Source organism: Aotus nancymaae, unplaced genomic scaffold, assembly GCF_030222135.1.
Source record: "Aotus nancymaae isolate 86718 unplaced genomic scaffold, 86718_ANA_hifiasm-v0.15.2.pri h1tg000057l, whole genome shotgun sequence".
Lineage (NCBI taxonomy): Eukaryota > Metazoa > Chordata > Mammalia > Primates > Aotidae > Aotus > Aotus nancymaae.
The window spans coordinates 27,483,713-27,503,772 of record NW_026988471.1 but is presented as its reverse complement, the minus strand read 5'-3'; the positions used below and the strand labels follow the sequence as shown (position 1 = coordinate 27,503,772).

Below are 20,060 nucleotides of genomic sequence, written 5' to 3'. Positions count from 1 at the left end.
ACTTAATCCTAAAGGAGGCAAGAAATCAGGAGAAGGCCAGGCACAGTGGCTCAGGCTTGTAATCTCGATGCTTTGAGAGACTGAAGTGGAAGGATTACTTCAGTCCAGGAATTTGAAACCAGCCTGAGAAACATGGTGAAACCCTGTCTCTACAAAAAAGAAAAAACAACACACTTAATCCAAGTGTAGTGATGCATGCCTGTAGTCCCAGCTACTCAGGAGGATCACTTGAGGTCAGGAGTTTGAGGTTGCAGCAAGTTTTGATCACATCACTGCCCTCCAGCCTGCGTGATGGAGTGAGACTCTGCCTCAAAATAAACAAACAAAGTCAGGAGTAAAGAACACAGTATAAGTAGGGTGCACTGAAACATAGATATTATATTTAAACAGAAGTTGAAGAGGGTGTATGAGAAGTTCCTTCAGGATCTGATAGGTCGGATGTCAAGTGGGCTAGCCTTGTTCCATGTGGCTCTCAAACCAGGACTAGACCAGTGGAAGCAAGTTGCCCCTTGGCAGAGTAGCTGGAGCTACCCAAACAAGAATGGACTGCCAGGGCACTGGTCCAAGCAGAGGTTGGGGATCGTGAACATGTGGCACATACACCAAGCAGAGGTTAAGAGCTTGGAAATCCTTGGTCTGATCAACTTCTCCAAGCCTTACTTTCTTCACCTATAAGGTAAGGTTGATAATACCTGCCCCATGGAGTTGCATGAGGGCAAAATGCATGTGAACACGCAGCACAGTGTCCAACTCCTGGAAAGAACTCAGTAATTGTTAGTTATAATTTCAGCATCTGAGATGTGGTTGGTGTAGACATCTTTCAGATCCTTTCAGCTTCAATATTCTTGGATTTCCTTCACATAACTAAATGCTCAGGAGTTCATGTTTTTACCTTGATGATGTGAGTCATCCCTGATAACTACTCTGGGGTGTCACAATAAAGCTGTTCCTGGGATCTAAAAGTTAAGTGTCTGAAGATCCAGAGGGAAACTTGGTGCCTCTTTGTCCTGGCCCCACTAACTCTTGGAACGACATGGACCCTCACTCGAGTTCTCAGCTTTCAACAGGTACAGTGCCTGTTCCCCAAGTACCCTGGGGCATCGTGGAAGAAGTTACTGAAGCACTGTGGCATCATCGAACCCTAATCTACGGAATCCCAAGGGAACTTTCCCCTTTTGAAAGGTTGTTTTAACATAAGCTCATGGATATATGAAGGGCTTTGAACTCTTTGAAAAACTCCCACCTGGGTCAGGGCTGTAAGGGGAAAAAAACAAGTACTTTTCCATCCTGATGGGAATGCAAGAGAAAAACACTTGTGCATGCTCCAAGGAACGGGTTTGGCTGAGATCAGTCATCCAAGTAGGACAGAGCTGTGACCACTGGGATCTGGAATCAGCAAAGCACCATGGGAGCATCAGGCCTTGGCAAGATAAAATCACGTGCTTCTCCCTTAGGGAGGTACCTTCTGAAGCAGTGGCTCTCAGCTTATCACTTGCTGCCCAGCCCCCAAATGCAGAGACTCAGATTTGACTGGCGTGGTGGGACATGGCTATGCTGGGCATCAGTTTTTAAAAGCTCCTCCAGTAATGCTCATGTGCTTCTAAGGTTAGAAGCCTGACTCTACGAGGAAACCCAATGTATGTTAGCCCAACAGCTGGCCACATATGGGTGGGGTGATTTCAAAGGCAAAATTAAAGCAGGGCATGCTCTCTCAATTTATAGATTTCCTTGGTGTTATATACTTACAATGTGCTTGGAGTACAATTTTCTAGCCCCTGTCCCTTCCTTGAGGGAATACAGTCATTTTGTGACCTTGATTAAGCATCTAATCTATCTGAACATTGACTTCCTCATCTATAAAATGGGAATAAGACTAGCTTCCCTGTCTCCTTCATGGGGTTGTTATGAGGATCAAAGAACTGGAAAGGGTTGTGTAAGTGAGAGAGGGCCATACACAGAGGAGAGGTGACTTGTCTCCCTGGATGAAAGGAAGGAGCATCTCCTAGGCATCAGGGAGGACTTTCAAGGCCAACTCATGTGGCACTGAGGTCACTCTTCAGTGCACATTAAATTCTTGGGCTCTTTGAAAAGTTGTAATGCTCTCACTGTGACATTAGGGGCAAGGTTTATGACTCTCCTGGCATTTTTACAGGCTCAGAGAGCCATGAGTGCATTCAGATCACACCAGCAAGGGTGTGGACAACACTGCTATCCACTAAGCACTGAGCTGTGCTAGTGAGCTTGGAAGGGGAGGGCCCAAGTCGACCAGCGTCATCCCCTGCGTGGTTCTGAATAATAATCAGGTCCTGTGGCTGACTGGGTGCTGCACCGCACAGGGTGGCTATCAGCTGTTACCCTATGTGACCTAGAAGGACTGTAGGATGCTGCATGGACCTGTGAGCAGGTGCTGCATGTGACTAGCTGTGGGTGCTGAGTCAGAAAACCATGAGTCATGCCTGGCTGGCTGCTCCATTAAAATTCCAGGTGCTCTAAGGCGTACAGGATGTTAGCACAGCATCCTGTCAGTAAGGTGCTTTTCAGTCACGTGCTGCCACCAGTGGAAGGTGAGAATGAGGACTGGAGAACCCTTCTGAGGTAGCTGGGTTGACCTCTGAATGTATGTTTCAGAATTCCAGAGTAGATGAGGTGAGCAGACCTTCAAGATCATCTTGTTTACTAGATCCAGAGAGACTAGCAAACCTGCTAAAAGCCATTCAGCAAGGTACTAAGAAAGCCATTTGTAGAACTGGATTCTCCTTAACCTGGTCAAGTACGCTTTCCTTGAGACCAAAGTCTTTTTAAAAGAAGGTTATAGAAAGACTTATTACATGTGTCATCTTCTATCCAGAGTTTCCAGAAGAAATCTTTCGTTTTGCCATGTCTGTAGATCAGCATTTCCAGCTACCCTTATTACCATCAGTCACTCTAGATTTGCCATCAGGAATGCTGGCCAAAGAATGATTTAGGATCACCAATGTCACAACCTTTGGGTAGACACAACCTCTAGTCTGATTATAAAAAAACATTCGAGGTGGTTTGAAAAGTCTCAAAGCACAATTCATTAAATACTCTGTCTTGGGCTGACGGTCCCAGAGAGACCTCACTGCCAATTGCAGACCTCATTCCAGGCAGAGACCAGTGCATCCTCCTGTCTCCATTCCCTGATGCCCACAGATATCCAATATCATACACCCTGTGCCCCAAGAGAGGGAAGTAGTCCCAACAGGAAATAACATATTCAAAATTGACTCATAGTTTTGCCCTTGGCCTCAGACAAGGGGATGCTTTACTTTTGGATCACATTTTCCTCAACTTTCTCATGGGATTGCTATAGTTTGGATGCATCCCCCAAAGTTCACATGTTGGAAATTTGATCCCCAATGTAGAGATGGTAGGAGGTGGGACCTATAAGAGGTGATTAGGTCATGAGGGTTCTGCCCTCACAGATGGATTAATGTCATTATTGTGGGAGTGGGTTTGCTATAAAAGGATGAGTTTGGCCCCTTTTCGCCTCTCTTGTACCCTCACTTGCCCTTTTGCCTTCTGCCACAGCAAGAAGGCCCTCACCGGATGCCAGCCCCTCAATCTTGGACTTCCCAGCCTCCAGAACCACAAGCCTATACATTTCTGGTCATTATAAATTACCCAGTCTGTGGTATTATAGCAGCACACAACAGACCAAGACAAGGACAGTGAGGTCGACCCAGAGCCAGGAAGGAGCAACCTGTAGAAGACAGTCCCATGGTGAAGATGAACAAGGAGTCCTTGACAATGGCAGGTTCCAGAGCCCCAACTCCTCCTACACTGTCATCTTCCACAATCAGCAGCAGCTCTAGCTTTGCCCCAGCCACCATGGACCAGAACGTCAAATGGAACCAGGGATCCCTCAAAGCCGGATGGGGGCAGGTGTGTTGATCAGTGAGCCCCAACAGTAAGGGAGTCTTAGGAAAGGAGACCATCAGGAAGGTCTCCTCCCGGAGAAAACTGGGAAGTTGTGGTGTGAAGGAAGGGAGGCTTACGATCCCCCATCCCAGAGAAGCAGTAATGCAAGAGGAAAAGGTGGCCAGAATCCCTGCTGGGCCCCTCCCTATGATCCAGGGCTCTATTCACCAAGGTGGTGCCTTTTTTCACTCATGACCTTTTATGTCTGGAGCTGGAGAAGTCATCTTGCCGAAAATACCACTTGCATCATGCCACTCCCCTGCTAAAGAACCTTTTATAGCTCCCTACTTCCCACTATAGCAAATTAAAATTCCAGGCTTGCTGCATGACCTTGGGCCAGTCACTCCACCAGTTTAGTTTTTGTAAATGTAAAATAAAAGATTTGGATTAAATCACTTTAGAAGTCTCTTTAAGCTAAAAGGCACTCTGAAAAATCTCCACTCTCCTTGCATTGGGGCTTAATTGTCCTACCTTAACTCTTCACTTTGGCCCACACCAACCCCACACTCCAGTTCAGCCGGCCCGCTCCTCAAACCCATCACGCCATGCCCTCCCCTCGCCTGCCCTCTCCGCTCTTGGTGTTTATCTCAGTCCCACTCACCCTTCAGTGAGCAATTGAATTTCACCTCCCACGGGAGACTCCTCCAGCCCACATTCATCTCTTAGTTCTCTGAATCCTGTCGCTTTTATTACAGCTGCTTGCACCTATTTTGGTGCTTAATTCTTCCTCTGGTGATTTTATGCGGATCCGTTCTCTCTCCCCAGAGGGTTCCTTAACATTTGGTTTAGTAGCTACCAACCAGGCTCAGCTCAACTTGGGTTTTTAGAAGGGTGCTCAGTTAACTGACATTAGCAAAACTGCAACTTGATGAAAATGATGATTGACAAGAAAGTCCTAAAAATTTACAAGGCACAGATGACATCCCAGGAAAGTAGAACTTTTGAGGCTCTAGAGAAAACCCCATACCTGTGCTCACTGTTCGAAGTAGACATTTGGAGATGAGTGTGTGAGCTGAAGTGAGGGGTGGGGGTGGGGATGCAGGCATTGGGATGTAGAGTCTAACCCCAGAGACTAGGGGATGGCTATGCCACCAACTAGGTGTGTGACCCAAGCAGGTTCTCTCCCATCTTGCATCAATAATTTGAAGGACGTGGGCCATCAGAATTTCTCGAATATCCCTTCCTACTCTTATTTAGAAAGACAGTATTTCTAGGACTAGGTGCAGTGGCTCACACCTGTAATCCCAGCACTTTGGGAGGCTGAGGCAGGCAGATCACGAGGTCAAGAGATCAAGACCATCCTGACCAACATGGTGAAATCCCATTTCTACTAAAAATACACAAATACACACACACACACACACACACAAATAAGTTGAGTGTGGTGGGGTGCACCTGTAGTCCCAGCTGCTCAGGAGGCTGAGGCAGGAGAATCACTTGAACCTGGGAGGCGGAGGTTGCAGTGAGCCAAGATCATGCCACTGCACTCCAGCCTGGTAACAGAGCAAGACTCTGTCTCAAAAAAAAAAAAAAAAGATAGTATTTCTAGAAGGCTGAGGAAAGCTTCCTGCAGGAAGAGAAGGGAAGCCAACTTCCAGGAAGAATCATGGGCTCTTGCAAAACCAATGTTGCCTAGCTTGTTTTAGTAATGAAAAGGTATCCTTTTCTCACTGAGTTCACCCAGCTCCCACCGCTGGTTTTGCATTGACAGGCCTGTCATGAGTACGTTACCAAGGCAACAAGTGTTTTTCCCACAGACATGACAATCTTCTAGGAACTTGTGACCCATTCGAGGAAAATAAAATTCTAGCTAAAATGGTATTTTATTAGATACAATCATTTCTTGCCAACTTGCTTTTGCCAACTGCAATTTTGAGTTAATGATATTTCAATTTTATAAGCCAAAACATTCAAAGCAGGAATCTGTTTTTATATGTATTACTTGTTGAGTCCATTTAAAAGTTTAAATAAAAGTCTAATTTTGGTTCTTCCCTTGAACTCTATTATATTGTAAGGTAGTGAAAGGTGCTGGCTCTGGATCCAAACTCAGGACTGACCTCAGGTTCCTGCACTAATTAGCTGGATGATTTTGGACAAGTTACCAAGCTTCTCAGTTTTCTCATCTGTAAAATGGGAGAAATAGCACAGGCCATCTTAAAGGAAGACTGTTAGACATGAACTGTGCTTAGCATAGAGTTTGCTTTTTCTAGGGAGCCTCACACCATGAGTTTATGATAACATCCCCACTGCCCAACAGAATGAACACTTATATCTTCTCTGAAGACACTCATCTTCATCCTAGGCCTCAAAGAATCTCATGAGTACATTTTCAAGGAGTCTGAGCAGCATACAGTAAAAAATAACCAGGTACAGTACATAAAGAAATGAGGTACCTATGAGCAAGAATTAGCAGGAAAAAACAAAATAAAACAGCACAAGCAGATCACAGACTTTGAATACTAAAAATCATCAAAATTTAAAATTATAAAATGACTTCTTTTTTTTTTGAGATGGAGTTTCACTCTGTCACCCAGGCTGGAGTACAGCAATGCTATCTCGGCTCACTGCAACCTCTACCTCCCAGGTTCAAGCGATTCTCCTGCCTCAACCTCCTGAGTAGCTGGGACTACAGGCACATGCCATCATGCCCAGCTAATCTTTGTATTTTTAGTAGAGATGGGGTTTCATCATGCTGGCCAGGCTGGTCTTGAACTCCTGACCTCAAGTGATCTGGCTGCCTCAGCCTCCCAAAGTGCTGGGATTACAGGTGACAGCCACTGCGACTGGCCTTTAAAATGACTATGCTTTTAAAAAATAAGACAAACTTGAAGTTTTTATAGGAATCCAAAAATTTTTTTTTAATTACAAATTTGGTAGGAAACTAAATGTAAGTTAGATTTGAAAAATAAAATCACCAGTTTTCACAATCTTCAATGATCAGGTTTAACAGAAAATTAGACGCAACTGAAGGAGAATGAATAAACTAGAAGATGTATAATAATAGATTCCTTAGAATGCAGTATAGAAAGACAAAAAGATGGTGAAGTTGGGAGAGAGGTTAAGAGACATGGTAGGTACACGGAGTGAGCAGGCCGAACGTCGCGCTGGCATTCCAGAGGGAAAAGGCAGAAATAATCGAGTAGAGGCAACATTTCAAGAGATACTGGTTGAGAAGTTTTCAAAACTGAAGAAAGTAATCAAGCCACAGATTCAGGACATGTTAAAAATGCCAAGCAAGGGCATGGTGGCGCAGCCTGTAATCCCAGCTACTCGGGAGGCTGAGGCAGGAGAATTGCCTGAACCCAGGAGGCGGAGGTTGCGGTGAGCCGAGATCGCGCCATTGCACTCCAGCCTGGGTAACAAGAGCAAAACTCCGTCTCAAAAAAAAAAAAATGCCAAGCAAGATAAATTTACATAAATAAATGAACTAGAAAACAAACATACAATATAGACGATGGTATATTCTTCCAAAGATGGCCACGGCCTTTCCTCTCGTCCTACATGCGCTTTTGCAATGTGACTTTATGCATTCCTCCCATCAAGAGGTGGAGTCTATTTCCTTCACCTTGAATCTAGGCTACTCCGGAAACTTGCGTTGACCCACAGAAGCAGCAGAAATGACTTTTGGGCCTGGACGTGAGAAGGCTTTGTGGCTTCTGTGCTCTTTTGGGAACTTGGGTCAACATGTAAAGAAGTCTATACTTCCCATACAGAAACAAAGGCCAAGTGGAGGAACACGAAGACAACCAGGTCCCGGTACCAAGTCCCCAGACATCTCATTTGGGACCCACCAAATCAATCCCAGGTGATATTATGTGGAACAGGGACAAGACGTTTCTGCTGAAGTCTTCTCAAGCTGTAGGTTCACAGAATTGTGAGTAAATAAAATGGTTGCTACTATAAGTCACTGAGATTTGGAGTACTTTGCTATGCATCAATAGAGAATGGTGACATAGAAGAGCAATAAAAGCCACGTGTGGTGGCTCATGCCTGTAATCCCAACACTTTGAGAGGCTGAGGTGGGAGGATCATTTGAGCCTGGGAGTTCAAGACCAGCCTGGCCAACATAGTGAGACCCTATCCCTAGAAATTTTTTCTTATTTAATTAACAGGTGTGGTATGTGCAGCTGTGGTCCCAGCCACTTGGGAGGCTGAGAAGGGAGGGTCTCTTGAGGCCCAGAGGTCGAGGCGGCAGTGAGCTGCGATCATGCCACTGCACTCCAGCCTGGGCAACAAAGCAAGACCTTTCCAAAACTAAAATAAAATATTGTTTTTTTTGAAAAAATTAATAAAGTGGACAAACCTCTGTTAAGCTAAATCACAAATAATCAGCACCAGAAACGAAAAGACGGTCGAGACTACGGAAGCTACAGGTATTAAAGAGACAACAGAAAACCATACACAAATTTTATGCCAAACCACTTGCAAATTTACTCGAAATGGACACATTCTTAGAAAAATAAAACTTTGCAAAGTGGATTTAAAAAAAATAAAATATGACTAATTCTATAACCACCAAAGAAATTAAGCAGTAGTCAGAAATCTACCAAAAAATAATATTCCAGGCCCAGATGGCTTCATTGGCGAGTTCTACCAAACATTAAAAGGAAAAAAAAGTCCATTCTTATTACAAACTATTCCAGAAAACAGAAAAATAGGAACATTCCCAAATTCATTTTGTGAGACTGTAAAACATTGGTACCAAAATCCAGCAAGGACAGAGAGAAAAAAGAAACTTACAACTCAATCTCATTCATGAACATATAAGAAAAACAATCTGAAACAAATGTTAGCAAACTAAGCCTAGCAATAAAGGAAAAAAATTACACTGTGATCAATTCGATTTTATGCCAGCAATGCATGGATCATTCATTATTAGCAAGTCTATTAATATAATCCAACATAATAGATCTAGGGGTGAATAATTATATGATTATTTCTATAGATGCTGAAAAGGCCTTTAACAAAATTTACTCCGAATTTCTGATGAATTAAAACACAAGGAAGTAGAAATTTATGGTGATTTCCTTAATATGGAATTTCTGATGAATTAAACCCAAGGAAGTAGAAATTTATGGTGATTTCCTTAATATGAACACGCATATGTACATATGTATGTACGTATGATTCCCAAATGCCATCATCTAACTGAATAGGGCAATGTTCATTTCTCATTGCTTTTTGTAACCTTGAGACCACATGGTCCTTAAAAACATGAAAACCTAATCAAATTACATTGTAATAAGATAAATTAAGATATTTCTTACCTGTGACATTTGCAAAAACCCTAAATCTTGACTGCATGGTTTATTGTCAATATAGCTTTATTGTCAAGCTATGAAAAAACAAAGAATTCTTTATATATTCTGGTAGGAATGCAAATTGGTACAGTCTTCATGGAGGGAAATTTGGTAATATCTAATGAATCTTTATGTGTGTTCATCCTCAACCCAGAAATCCAAGTTCTAGGAATTTATTCTAAGTTAGATGCATAGCCTAGCATAAACTGAACTTGAAAAAGATACATGCATATAACTGTTCATGACAGTATTATTTTAACAGCAAAATATTGGAAACAATGTAATGGTCATGTTGGGAGGCTGGTGGAATATCTGGTACATGCTGGAATATTCTGCAGTTGGGAAAAAACAAAGATCTCTGAACTACTGATATAGTATTTTCAGGATATATAATTAAGTGACAAAAAAACAAAATACAAAAACGATGTATAGTAGGTTATCTTTTGTGTAAGAATAAAGAAAAATAAGAATATATTTTCTCAAAAAGAAACAGAAAGGATATTAAACTAATAAAATTGGTTATCTACAGGGATGATAGAAATGGGATAGAAAGGGTAGGGGAAGGGGATGGGAATTCTCTGAGTACATTTTTTCACATAGTTTCCACTGTTGAAGGATGTTAATGTTTTATATATTGAAAAAACTTAGTAAAAAGCAAGAATGGAAGGAACACAAAAGTAAGTACACACAGACACACTTAACTGTAGGCAAACTAGGTTATATAATTATACAGAGAGGAAAAAGGATTCAAGTGTTTTTGAACACAGTTTTTAGATTATAACACCCTGAGTGGGATATATTCTAAAGGGGAAGAATGGCAAAGGAATTTCGAGCTTCATTTGGTGGTGGTGTTGTCATAGCAATTCCAGTACTGTATTGTATGTATTGTAGGATTCAGCAAGTGAGTAAATTCAGTGATGTTTGTAACCCAGATTCGCACTGTGGGAGAAGGATAATACATGTATGGAACGAAAGAAGGAAATGCAAAAGTGTAGTTCTACCCAAAATTAAAGATATCTTTATAAATTTATTGTGTTTTTTAAAAAGAAAACTGTATTTCTTAATTCTGTCACTGAAATGGCCTAGACAATAACACATCAGCAGCAACAAACATTCCCAGCACCTGGGCCTTGGTTTCTAAATAACACCCCTGTATCAATAGAAGCCTCAAAGAAACAGCTAATTCCAGGTTTGGGATGAGGAAATACAAGGTTAGCTGGGAAAATCTTGTACCATGAAGTTTGAAAGTGCTTAAAAATTGATAGGGACACAGAAGTCACTTGAAGAGGCTCTCACTGGCCAAATCTGTAATAACTTGGACATCAAAATGAAAAATAACAGGTCTGGATTACAACTCACTGATTAATAAGAGTCTATACATGAATTTCTTTTTTTTTTTTTTTTTTTTTTTTTGAGATAGGGTCTCACTATATTGCCTAAGCTGGTCTCCAACTCCTAGGTTCAAGCTATCCTCCCTGCTTAGCCTCCCATAAGTGAATTTCATATGAAAAAGATAAGACAAAAAGGAGTGGTAAGCGCAATTAAATTTTTTTTAAGTGGGGGAGAAAGGGGAATATCTTTTTTTATGTAGGAAACCCAGCTAACAATAGCAGAAGGAAGAAGAAATGATAGAAATAGAAAAATCACCATTTTACAATCACCATGGTAAAAATGTAGGCAAAAAATATCAATGGATGTTAAAAATCACTGGGAAGAAGGAGAGTCACAGAGTCTCACAGTCTCTCCCTGTGGATACTTTATAAACCACATCGGGGAAAGTACGTTCACAAGGGAAAAAAGTCAGACAGGCACCACCTTAACCAAATTACCAATTTGACATCATCAACTAGGGGATTCGTGAACATCACTGTGTTCCCTAATGTGATGTATCCAGGACACAACATAATCCATCTAGTATTTCTGCCAGAAGAGTTTAATCTGATTCTAGCAATGAAACAATTTGGACAAATTCAAATTGAGATGTGGACATACATAAAAACCAGCCGAAGATGTTCAATGGCACGAAAGAAACAAAAAGCCGAAAGAATTATTCTTGATGAAAAGAGATTAAAGAGACAGGACAAATAAATGCAGTGTATGGTCTCTGATAAATCTAATATGCAATGACCAAAAAAATGAACAAAATAATAAAAGTCAACTGATTTAATTCACAACAGTAGCAGATTAAAAGAGTAAGTCACGCAATCATCTCAGTAAGTACAGAAAAAGCATTAGATAAATTTCAACATCACTTCTAATTTTTAAAATCCTCTTAGCAAATTTGGAATAAAGTTTTCTTAATCTCATACAGCGTATCTACAAAAATGTCTTTAGCAAACACCACACTTACTGATGAGAAATCAAACTTTTTTTTTTTTTTTTTTTGAGATAGAGTCTGACTCTGTCACCCAGGCTGGAGTGTGGTGGCACCATCTTGGCTTACTGCAGCCTCCACCTCCCAGGTTCAAGCAATTCCCCTGCCTCAACCTCCCAAACAGCTGGGATTACAGGTGACCACCATCACGTCTGGCTAATTTTTGTATTTTTGTAGAGATGGGGTTTCACCATGTTGGCCAGGCTGGTCTCAAACTCCTGACCTCAGGTGATGCACCCACCTTGGCCTCCCAAAGTGCTAGGATTACAGGTGTGAGCCACCATGTCCAGCCTAACATTTTCCTTTTGAACTTGGGAATAAGATAAGAATGCCTCCAATCATCATTTCTATGAAAAAAAAAATTGTTGTGCAGGCACCAGCCGGCACAGCAAGGTAAGAAAAAGAGATAAAAGGTCTACAGATTGAAGAGGAAGTAACACCACTGTCATGATTGGCAGGATTATATATTAGGTTGGTGCAAAAGCGACTGCTATTTCCCCATTGCTTTGTTACAAAGCAATAGAGCACTGATCCAGACTTGACCCCAGATTCTCCATTTTTTTAAAGGTCAATTGGAACGATGCTATGTGCATTAGTTCTTCTGGTGGGAGCATTAAATAGCATTAAAAGTAACGGCAAAAACAGCAATCACTTTTGCATCAACCTAATAGAAAACCCAAATGAATAAACAGATTAATTATTAAAATGTGTAGTTTAGTTGAGTTCAAAATCAACACAAAAATCCATTTTATTTCTATATACCAATAACAAACATTTTCAAAATAAAAATTTAAAAATTCACTGGCCACACAACAAAAATACCTATACCTAGGAATAAATTGAACAAAATACATCCATGCCTGCAACACAGAAAGCTTTGAGAGGCATTAAAGATCTAAATACATGGTCATGGATTGAAAGACTTAACATTGTACAGATGTCTATTTTCCCCAGCTTGATTAGTAGAATTCAAAGCAATCTCTGTCAAAATCCCAACAGGTTTTCTCCAGTGGAAACCGCCAAGCTGAGAGTAAAATTTACATGGAAATTCAAAGCCACAACACTTCTGAAGAAGAAGAAAACGTAGGACGACTTATTTTCTCAAAAACAGAAGTTAAAACGAAGCCACAGAATTAAGACAATGTGTTACTGGCCCTGAGATAGATAAATGGACTAACAGAGCAGAAAAATAGTATTGACACAGAGAGAAACATACATAAATCCTTAATGTACAAACAGAGGCAACTCTTCACAGTGGTGGGGAAACAATTGATTTTTCAATAAATAGTACTAAGACAACAGAGTATCTACATTTAAAAAAAATAGGGGGCTGGGTGTGGTGGCTCAGACCTGTAATCCCAACACTTTGGGAGGCCGAGGTAGGAGAAATTGCTTGAGCCCTAGAGTTTGAGACTAGCCTGGGCAACATGGTGAAACTTCTTCTCTACAAAAAATACTAAAATTAGCCAGGCATGGTGGCAAGTGCCTGAACACAATATTTTGATTATACACCCTGAGTGGGTGTGTGGTCCCAGCTACTTGGGAGGCTGAGGTGGGAGGATTACTTGAGCCTGGGAAGTTGAGACTACAGTGAGCCATAATTGTGCCACTGTCCTCCAGCCTAGGCGACAGAGTGAGACCCCATCTCAAAAAGAAATAACAATGAAAACATTGAGTTCCTCTCTATACTAGTCATAAAACTCAATCCAAGGTGTAGAGGGATTGACTCAAACGAGAAAAGTAAATTTATACAGTTTTTAGAAGGAAATATAGGATCTCTTCATGACCTTGAGGTAGGAGAGGAGTTCTTTGAATCAGACAGAAAGAACACAAACCATAAAGGAGTATTTAAAATTCATATACTTAAGAATAAAGGCCGGGCAAGGTGGCTGAAGCCTGTAATCCCAGCACTTTGGGAGGCCGAGGCAGGTGGATCACTTGAGGTCAGTAGTTTGAGACCAGCCTGGCCAACATGATGAAACCCATCTCTATTAAAAATACAAAATTTAGCCAGGCATGGTGGCAGGTGCCTTTAATCCCAGCTACTCCGGAGGCTGAGGCAGAAGAATCGCTTGAACCTGGGAGGCAGAGATTTCAGTGAGCCGAGACCAAGCCACTGCACTTCCACCTGGGTGATAGAGCCAGATCCCGTCTCAAAAAAAAAAAAAAAAAAAAGAATAAAGAGAATATACAAATGGGCAATGGTGGGACCACATATGATAACAGAACTCTGAGCCACAATCTGCAATCAGCCAGCCTGGGGAGCCACACGCAATCAGCCCAGAATGGTCAGGTCTGGTTAATGACTGCCATCTTCTCTATTTTTTGCTCCGCTTCCAACTCAGGACCAGTCAGAGAAAGCCAAATACACTCCCAACTGGATAACTTCAGATGCCCTGCCTCTAGCCAGCTGGTCCCCAGCTCTCCAATACCAACAACCTCTGACCAGAGCAGACCTGAAGGCTTTCCCACTCCCCTGCCTGCCTTTGAATCTTGGCCAAACACAAGCTATGGCTCGCTACAGCAAGCTCTGAATAAATACCTCTATTTATTCTCATTTGGGTGGTCTTCATTTGTTTACACAAAATTCAGAATTTTACTCATAAAAAGTCCCCATAGAGTAGGAGGACAAGCTTCAGGCGGATAAGCTTCAGAGTGGAGGAAGGTATTTGTCATATGTGTAACCATCAAAGAGCTAGTGCACAGCATATATAAAGAACTCCTAAAAAAAATCAACAGGAAAAAGACTTGAACAGGCACTTCACAAAAGAGAAACTCAAATGATCAATATGAAAACATTCCTTGGCCTCATCAGTAATCAAGGAAATACAATCATCCTGTGCAGAAGGCATAGCCGGCATCGTCATTCTCCCCCACGGCTCAGAGCGGTAACTGACTTGCCCCAGAGGAGCCTCAGACCTGGGGCTCAGACCCCAGGCAGGCCCAGGACTCTGTCCCATGCCTCCTCCTCTCTCTCTGGGGGTTCAAAGGTGGTCAAAGGCAAGTGCCTTCTCACTCCAGAGCCTGTCCTCTCATCTGGAGAAGATGAAAGATCATCTTTAAGGCCCTTTTCAGTTTAAAAGATTCTGCCTTCCTATGCAAAAGGAGAGCCAATGATGGAAAGAAGAGGGGCAGAGAGGGATGGCAGTAGAGGCACAATCTGCTCACAGCCATTCACGTTGTGGGGAGTGGAAAGCTGACCGCCCACTCAGTTCAGTGAAAGCTCAGCACTCTGCCTAGCAGAACTAAAGAATGTGGGCAATCTTTTAGAATTTATCATCTGGAAATCTGTCTTCCTTTGTTCTTTAGCGAAAAACAAAACAAAGCTTATAAATAATAATAGTAATAATCGATATTTGCATAGTAGTAGCATTAATATTTCCATTTTAAGAATGAAAAAAATCAATGTCCAGGGAGGTAGAAGAACTTGCCCAGGGCCACATAGCACCAACAACTAGACTCCGGGATTTTTTTGTACCACAGTGCTGCTGCCCGACAGCACTTCTCTCCTATCCCAAGACCTGCCCCTCGCCCCACAGCCTTTGGGACATGTAACCCTGTGCACGCACCCTCTGCATCCCATTCCACAGCAGGCAAACCAGCCTTCTTTGTGCTTTATCTCATCAAATGCACACACTCCTCTCACACGCTCCTTGCCTAAGCAACATGGGACACCAGCAGAGCTAAACCATTGGTTGTCCTCTGAGCAAAAGGCACACTTACCTTGCCCCAGAAGCAGCAGCAGCCCCAGGAGGAAAACGCCCGGCTGCAGCCCCATGCCAGAACGCTGCAGGTGTCTCCGGCCTCTGGAAGAGCTGCTCCAGCAGAGAGATGGGCTATCACGTCTCCTCCTGCTTTTATGCTCCTCTGTGTTCTGATAGTGCACCTGTCATAAATTTTACCGTGTTCACCTTTGAAAGGGGGCAGTGGCGGGCTGTAAATGATAAATATTAACATTTAGGCGGAAGAGTTCTTCAGGCAGATGAGTCCATCATAGATAGCATGTTCTAGTCACAGATACTAACAGACCAGGGTCGCATAGCCGCCTCCATACAGCCTTCCATGATGGTGGGTGCCCACAAATTGCCGGTGTTAGGGTCTGCTGGGAAGAATGCAGGCTTGGGAATCCCAGGTGCTGGTCGGAATTCCAAATCAGCCACAGCTGTGGGAAGTTGGGTGCATCCCTTAACTTGGCCTCAGCTTTCTCAGCTGTAAGCCAGGAGATCCAAAGTACCTTGCAACAACTGTAAACCATAAAGCCACCTCCAAATGTGAAAAATGTTCCCACCGTGTCTCAGAAGTTCTGCTAGGTTTCCTGGTTTGCATGACACAGAGAAGTTGGTTTCTGTCCCCCAGTGGATGGCCACTTGTGTTGGGAGGATGTGCATGCCACACATTTGTTGTCTGCATGTTGAATTCAGAGATACAAGCCAGAGAGGTGGAACCAAGCTTGACGCAATCAGCGGTTTCCTTTGGGCAAACTAAGTCAGGAATGCTAGGCTGGGTCTAAACTGGGCAGACAGAGCCGGCATTTAAAGCCTGAGTGACAAAATACTCTTGAGAGCAGAATTTAAATTTGTTCCACAAATACCAAGAAACAATTGCCTTGGTTGATATGAACAAATACATTTAAATTATCCTTGCTTTCTGGCCACACTTGTGGGTGTGAGGCTGGGATCCTGACTTCTGAGGTCTAGTTAAGACTCTGGGGCTGGCTCCCATGACCCAACCTCAGATCCCGATCTCCTGACCCACTTTTCTCACATTGAAAAATCATAGTCAGGAACAGTGTCTCACACCTGTGGTCTCAGCACTTTGGGAGGCTAAAGTAGGAGGATCGATTGAATCCAGGAATTTGAAAACCAGCCTGGGCAACCCCATCTCTATAAAAAATTAAATGAATCAGTCAAGTGTGGTGGCATGCACCTGTAATCCCAGCTACTTGGGAGGCTGAGGAGAGAGGACTGCTGGAGCCCGAGAGTTCAAGGTTGCAGTGAGCTATGATTGTACCACTGCATTTCAGCCTGGGCAAGAGCAAGACTCCATCTCAATTTTTAAAAAAAATTTTTTTAAATCACAGTGATTACCTCTATTGTCTTGAGTAGGAAGTGAAGAAGAAGTGGGTGACCCTTTGTTCCCGATTCTCTGGTTTTAGGATGTCGTCTTCCTTTCTCAACTGCTCTGAAAAAGTGTGACTTGTGGGTCACCACTGATTTCGCCATGCCAAAGGCTGAGCCTAAGCCTCAGAACTATAAGGGGGTCTTGGGACATGCCAGAGGTGTGTGGACAATGACACGCTTAGTCTAGCTGGGCATCAGCTAGTTCCAGAGTCTGGAAGAGGGCAGCACACACAGGCACACAGAAAAGAAGAAAATATACCCAAGGCCAAGATCTGTGGGGGCCAAGTGAGCACAGGTGCCCTGGGCATGTGGACACTTACCATCTTCACTAAACTGCCCCCAAGGTCAATGAGAAACCAGGTCTACTGTCCCACTACTAAGGATGTCAGGAGTCCACCCGGTTCTGTGCCACCAGCAGCTTTGAGGAGCATTGCTGAACTTGCCTGGGCTGAATAGGCCAAGGTCTCCACTTACGTGTAGGCCAGCTGGAGGTGGGTGGGAAAGACACAGGACATGGGCAGAAATAAGTTGGTTCCACACTCCAGATATTCATCCCATCTCTAACTGCTTCTCTCCAGGACTCCCACAGCCCAGATGGGTTACCATCCTTCCTCAAACCTCTTTCACATTTGGAAAAATTGAGAAGTGCCTTAAAAACATTTAGAATTTCTGTAAGGCATTTTGGTGTAGGACAGAGTGAATGTCCTTTTAGGCAGAGTAAATCTCTGAGTCCCATCCATGCATCAAGGAATCCTGATCAACTGTGAGGCTGTGGGGGAAGCAACATTTCTTGGGCACTCTTTTTAAACATTTTTTTAAAAATAGAGATGAGGTCTCACTATGCTGCCCAGGCTGGTCTTGAACTCCTGGGCTCTATCAGTCCTTCCACCTTGGCCTCCCAAAGTGCTGCATTTACAGTCATGAGCCACCTCGCCCAGCCTCTTGGCACCCTTACAGGCATGGCAACTTAACTGGTACCTACTATCTATGGGTTCTCATAGCAGCTATGAAAACACAGGGAGAGTCGTTGTCTAAAGTCAAAGACAGGCTCCATCACTTGTCCATAAAATTTTGTTTTCTGATTTTTGCTAGAAAATGCCCTAAGAGGACACGTCCTATAAAAGGGGATAAGAAATACTCTCCATTTCAGATTTTAGCAACAATCGCCAGGTGCTCCTTTTGGAAAAGGCACAGGTCCATGAATTCACATCTCTCAGGGATGGTGGCACATGGCTTGCTCAGAGGTTTCTTGGCCTCTGAAAAAGCTGAGCATTTGCTGTTGTCCAAGAATCCACAGGGGAGTGCTAGACTAAGTTCCTGGCACAGGGCCCATAGGGATTAAAGCAGTACAAGCCTTCCACGAGGGTTTACAACCCGTTATTATCCCATCGATCTGATTTGATTAATGATCAGCCAATTTTTAAAAATGAAACAACGTAAAATATCTGAGGGCATTGCAATATAATAAGGGTAAGTAATGTATAGAGAAAACTTCTGTTTCAGCTACATGTAGTGAGGCAATTATGTATTTCTCAATGTAGGTCACAGTCCAAAGAAGTTGAAAACCACCACAACTTGAGAGAGTAATATATCCACAAGGAAATCCCTAGACTTTGAGAAAATAAAACAGGTTTGTTTTTCCTTCTGGTTAAAGATGTAGCTAGACCCAATTCCCTTGTGTTAGGAGCTAGAAGCAATGTCTACAAATGGCTCTGAGTCTTAGGAAGAAGGGTAAGTTCAAGTCAAGTGTTTTGTTTGTTTGTTTAGTTTTTTTTTTTTTTTAAGAGACAGGGTCTTGTTCTGTTGCCCAGGCTGGACTGCAGTGATTATTCACATGCATCATCATTGCACACTATAACCTTAAACTTCTGGCCTCAAGCAATCCTCCTGCCTCAGCTTCCTGAGTAGCTGGGATTATAGGCACACGCCACCACACCCAGCTTCAGCTCAAGCTTTTTAATGCCTGTAAACAGAAAGTCAGTCGAATTGTCCTCTTCTATCAACAAGGAAAATGTAGACCCTGGCACCTGAGTGAGCTCTGACAATGTGATGGGAAGTATGTACCAGCAGCCTGCCATCTTGGACAAGTACCCCTTGATGCCTGTTTTAGGAAGACACCCCACTGGAAGAGGGAGGTTACACACCAGAACTGTGGGAGGGGTGGAACCAGAATACCATATATCCCAGAGTAATCTGCATTATGTCAGTAATGCCCTGGGGATTTTCTGCCTCAAGTTTCAGCTTTTCTGAAGTTCTGACTGGTCCTCACCATGATGGCCTTCCATTGCTCGTACTTTCTGCATGGAAATAGTCCTATGTTCCCAGCAAAGGAGGGGCTGGGCCTTTCTCTTCCTACCTCCTTGGTACCCATAAAACTCTTCCCCCTGGAGCACCTAGCCCAGTGTTCTGCACATACCAGGCCCTCCACAAATCTTCATTCACTGGCTGAATACTCTCCAGGGGCAAAGAAACAACTGATGTGACTGGCCTGCGTCCTCCATCGCCCTTCCCAGTCACAGAAGTAAAAGGAGCCTTGGATTAGGACTCTCCAAACCTGGCATATTATCTAGATGCCACGACTCCTGTGTATTTCCAATGGGACCTGGGTACACGCATGCAAAACACTGTCTAATGCAAGTAGCTGGGCTGACTTAGCTTTCCTTGGGCAGAGGATTTGCTTATAATCAAGATACTAAAGACAAGAAGAGCTTAATTAAGGAATGAAAAAGGAAGAGATAAAATGAAGGTACCAGTAATGCAATTCTATTTTTTAAAATGTGGTTTTCAAATATCACAGACTTATTAATTAAAAAAAAAAAAAGATTGACAGGACAAATCCCAGCAGAATGCACACTCCATGAGGGAAGAGACCTGGCCTGTCTTGTTCTTTGCTATGTTCCCAGCATCCACCCAGATGGTGGATGAATAAATAAATGAAACTCAGAATAAAAGGAAAGAGACCAAGACTACTATAAAAAGATCAGATCAGCAGAAAAGGATGAGGATGGAAAAGATGAAAGGAATTAAAGCATCTTTTAGGATAGAAAGCTGCGGAAAAAGAGAGGTACATTGCCCAACACCATGAAGCGTGATGGGAACAGATGACGGAAAAGTAACATGGGGTTCATGGTCGAGCTGTCCCCAGCATCACACCATTACTCTTCCACATAGTGCTTCTCAATCCTGGCTGCACATTGGAACCACCTGGGCAAATTTTTAAAAGGATACTCGTGGCCTGGTGTGGTGGCTCACTCCTGTAATCCCAGCATTTTGGGAGGCCAAGACGAGCGGATCCCTAGGTCAGGAGTTTGAGACCAGCCTGAC

At 43.0% G+C, this 20,060-nt stretch overlaps 1 protein-coding gene across 1 annotated transcript in view; it reads right to left on the bottom strand.

Annotated features, from left to right (window-relative positions):
* Nucleotides 1-15,403, bottom strand: part of PLB1 (phospholipase B1) — a 152,044-nt gene extending 136,641 nt beyond the window's left edge. Inside the window, exon 1 of the mRNA XM_064363962.1 lies at nt 15,340-15,403. Within this exon, the coding sequence (XP_064220032.1) occupies nt 15,340-15,394 (55 nt within the window). The 5' untranslated portion in view covers nt 15,395-15,403. The remainder of the gene's footprint in view (nt 1-15,339) is intronic.
* Nucleotides 15,404-20,060: the final 4,657 nt, after the last annotated feature.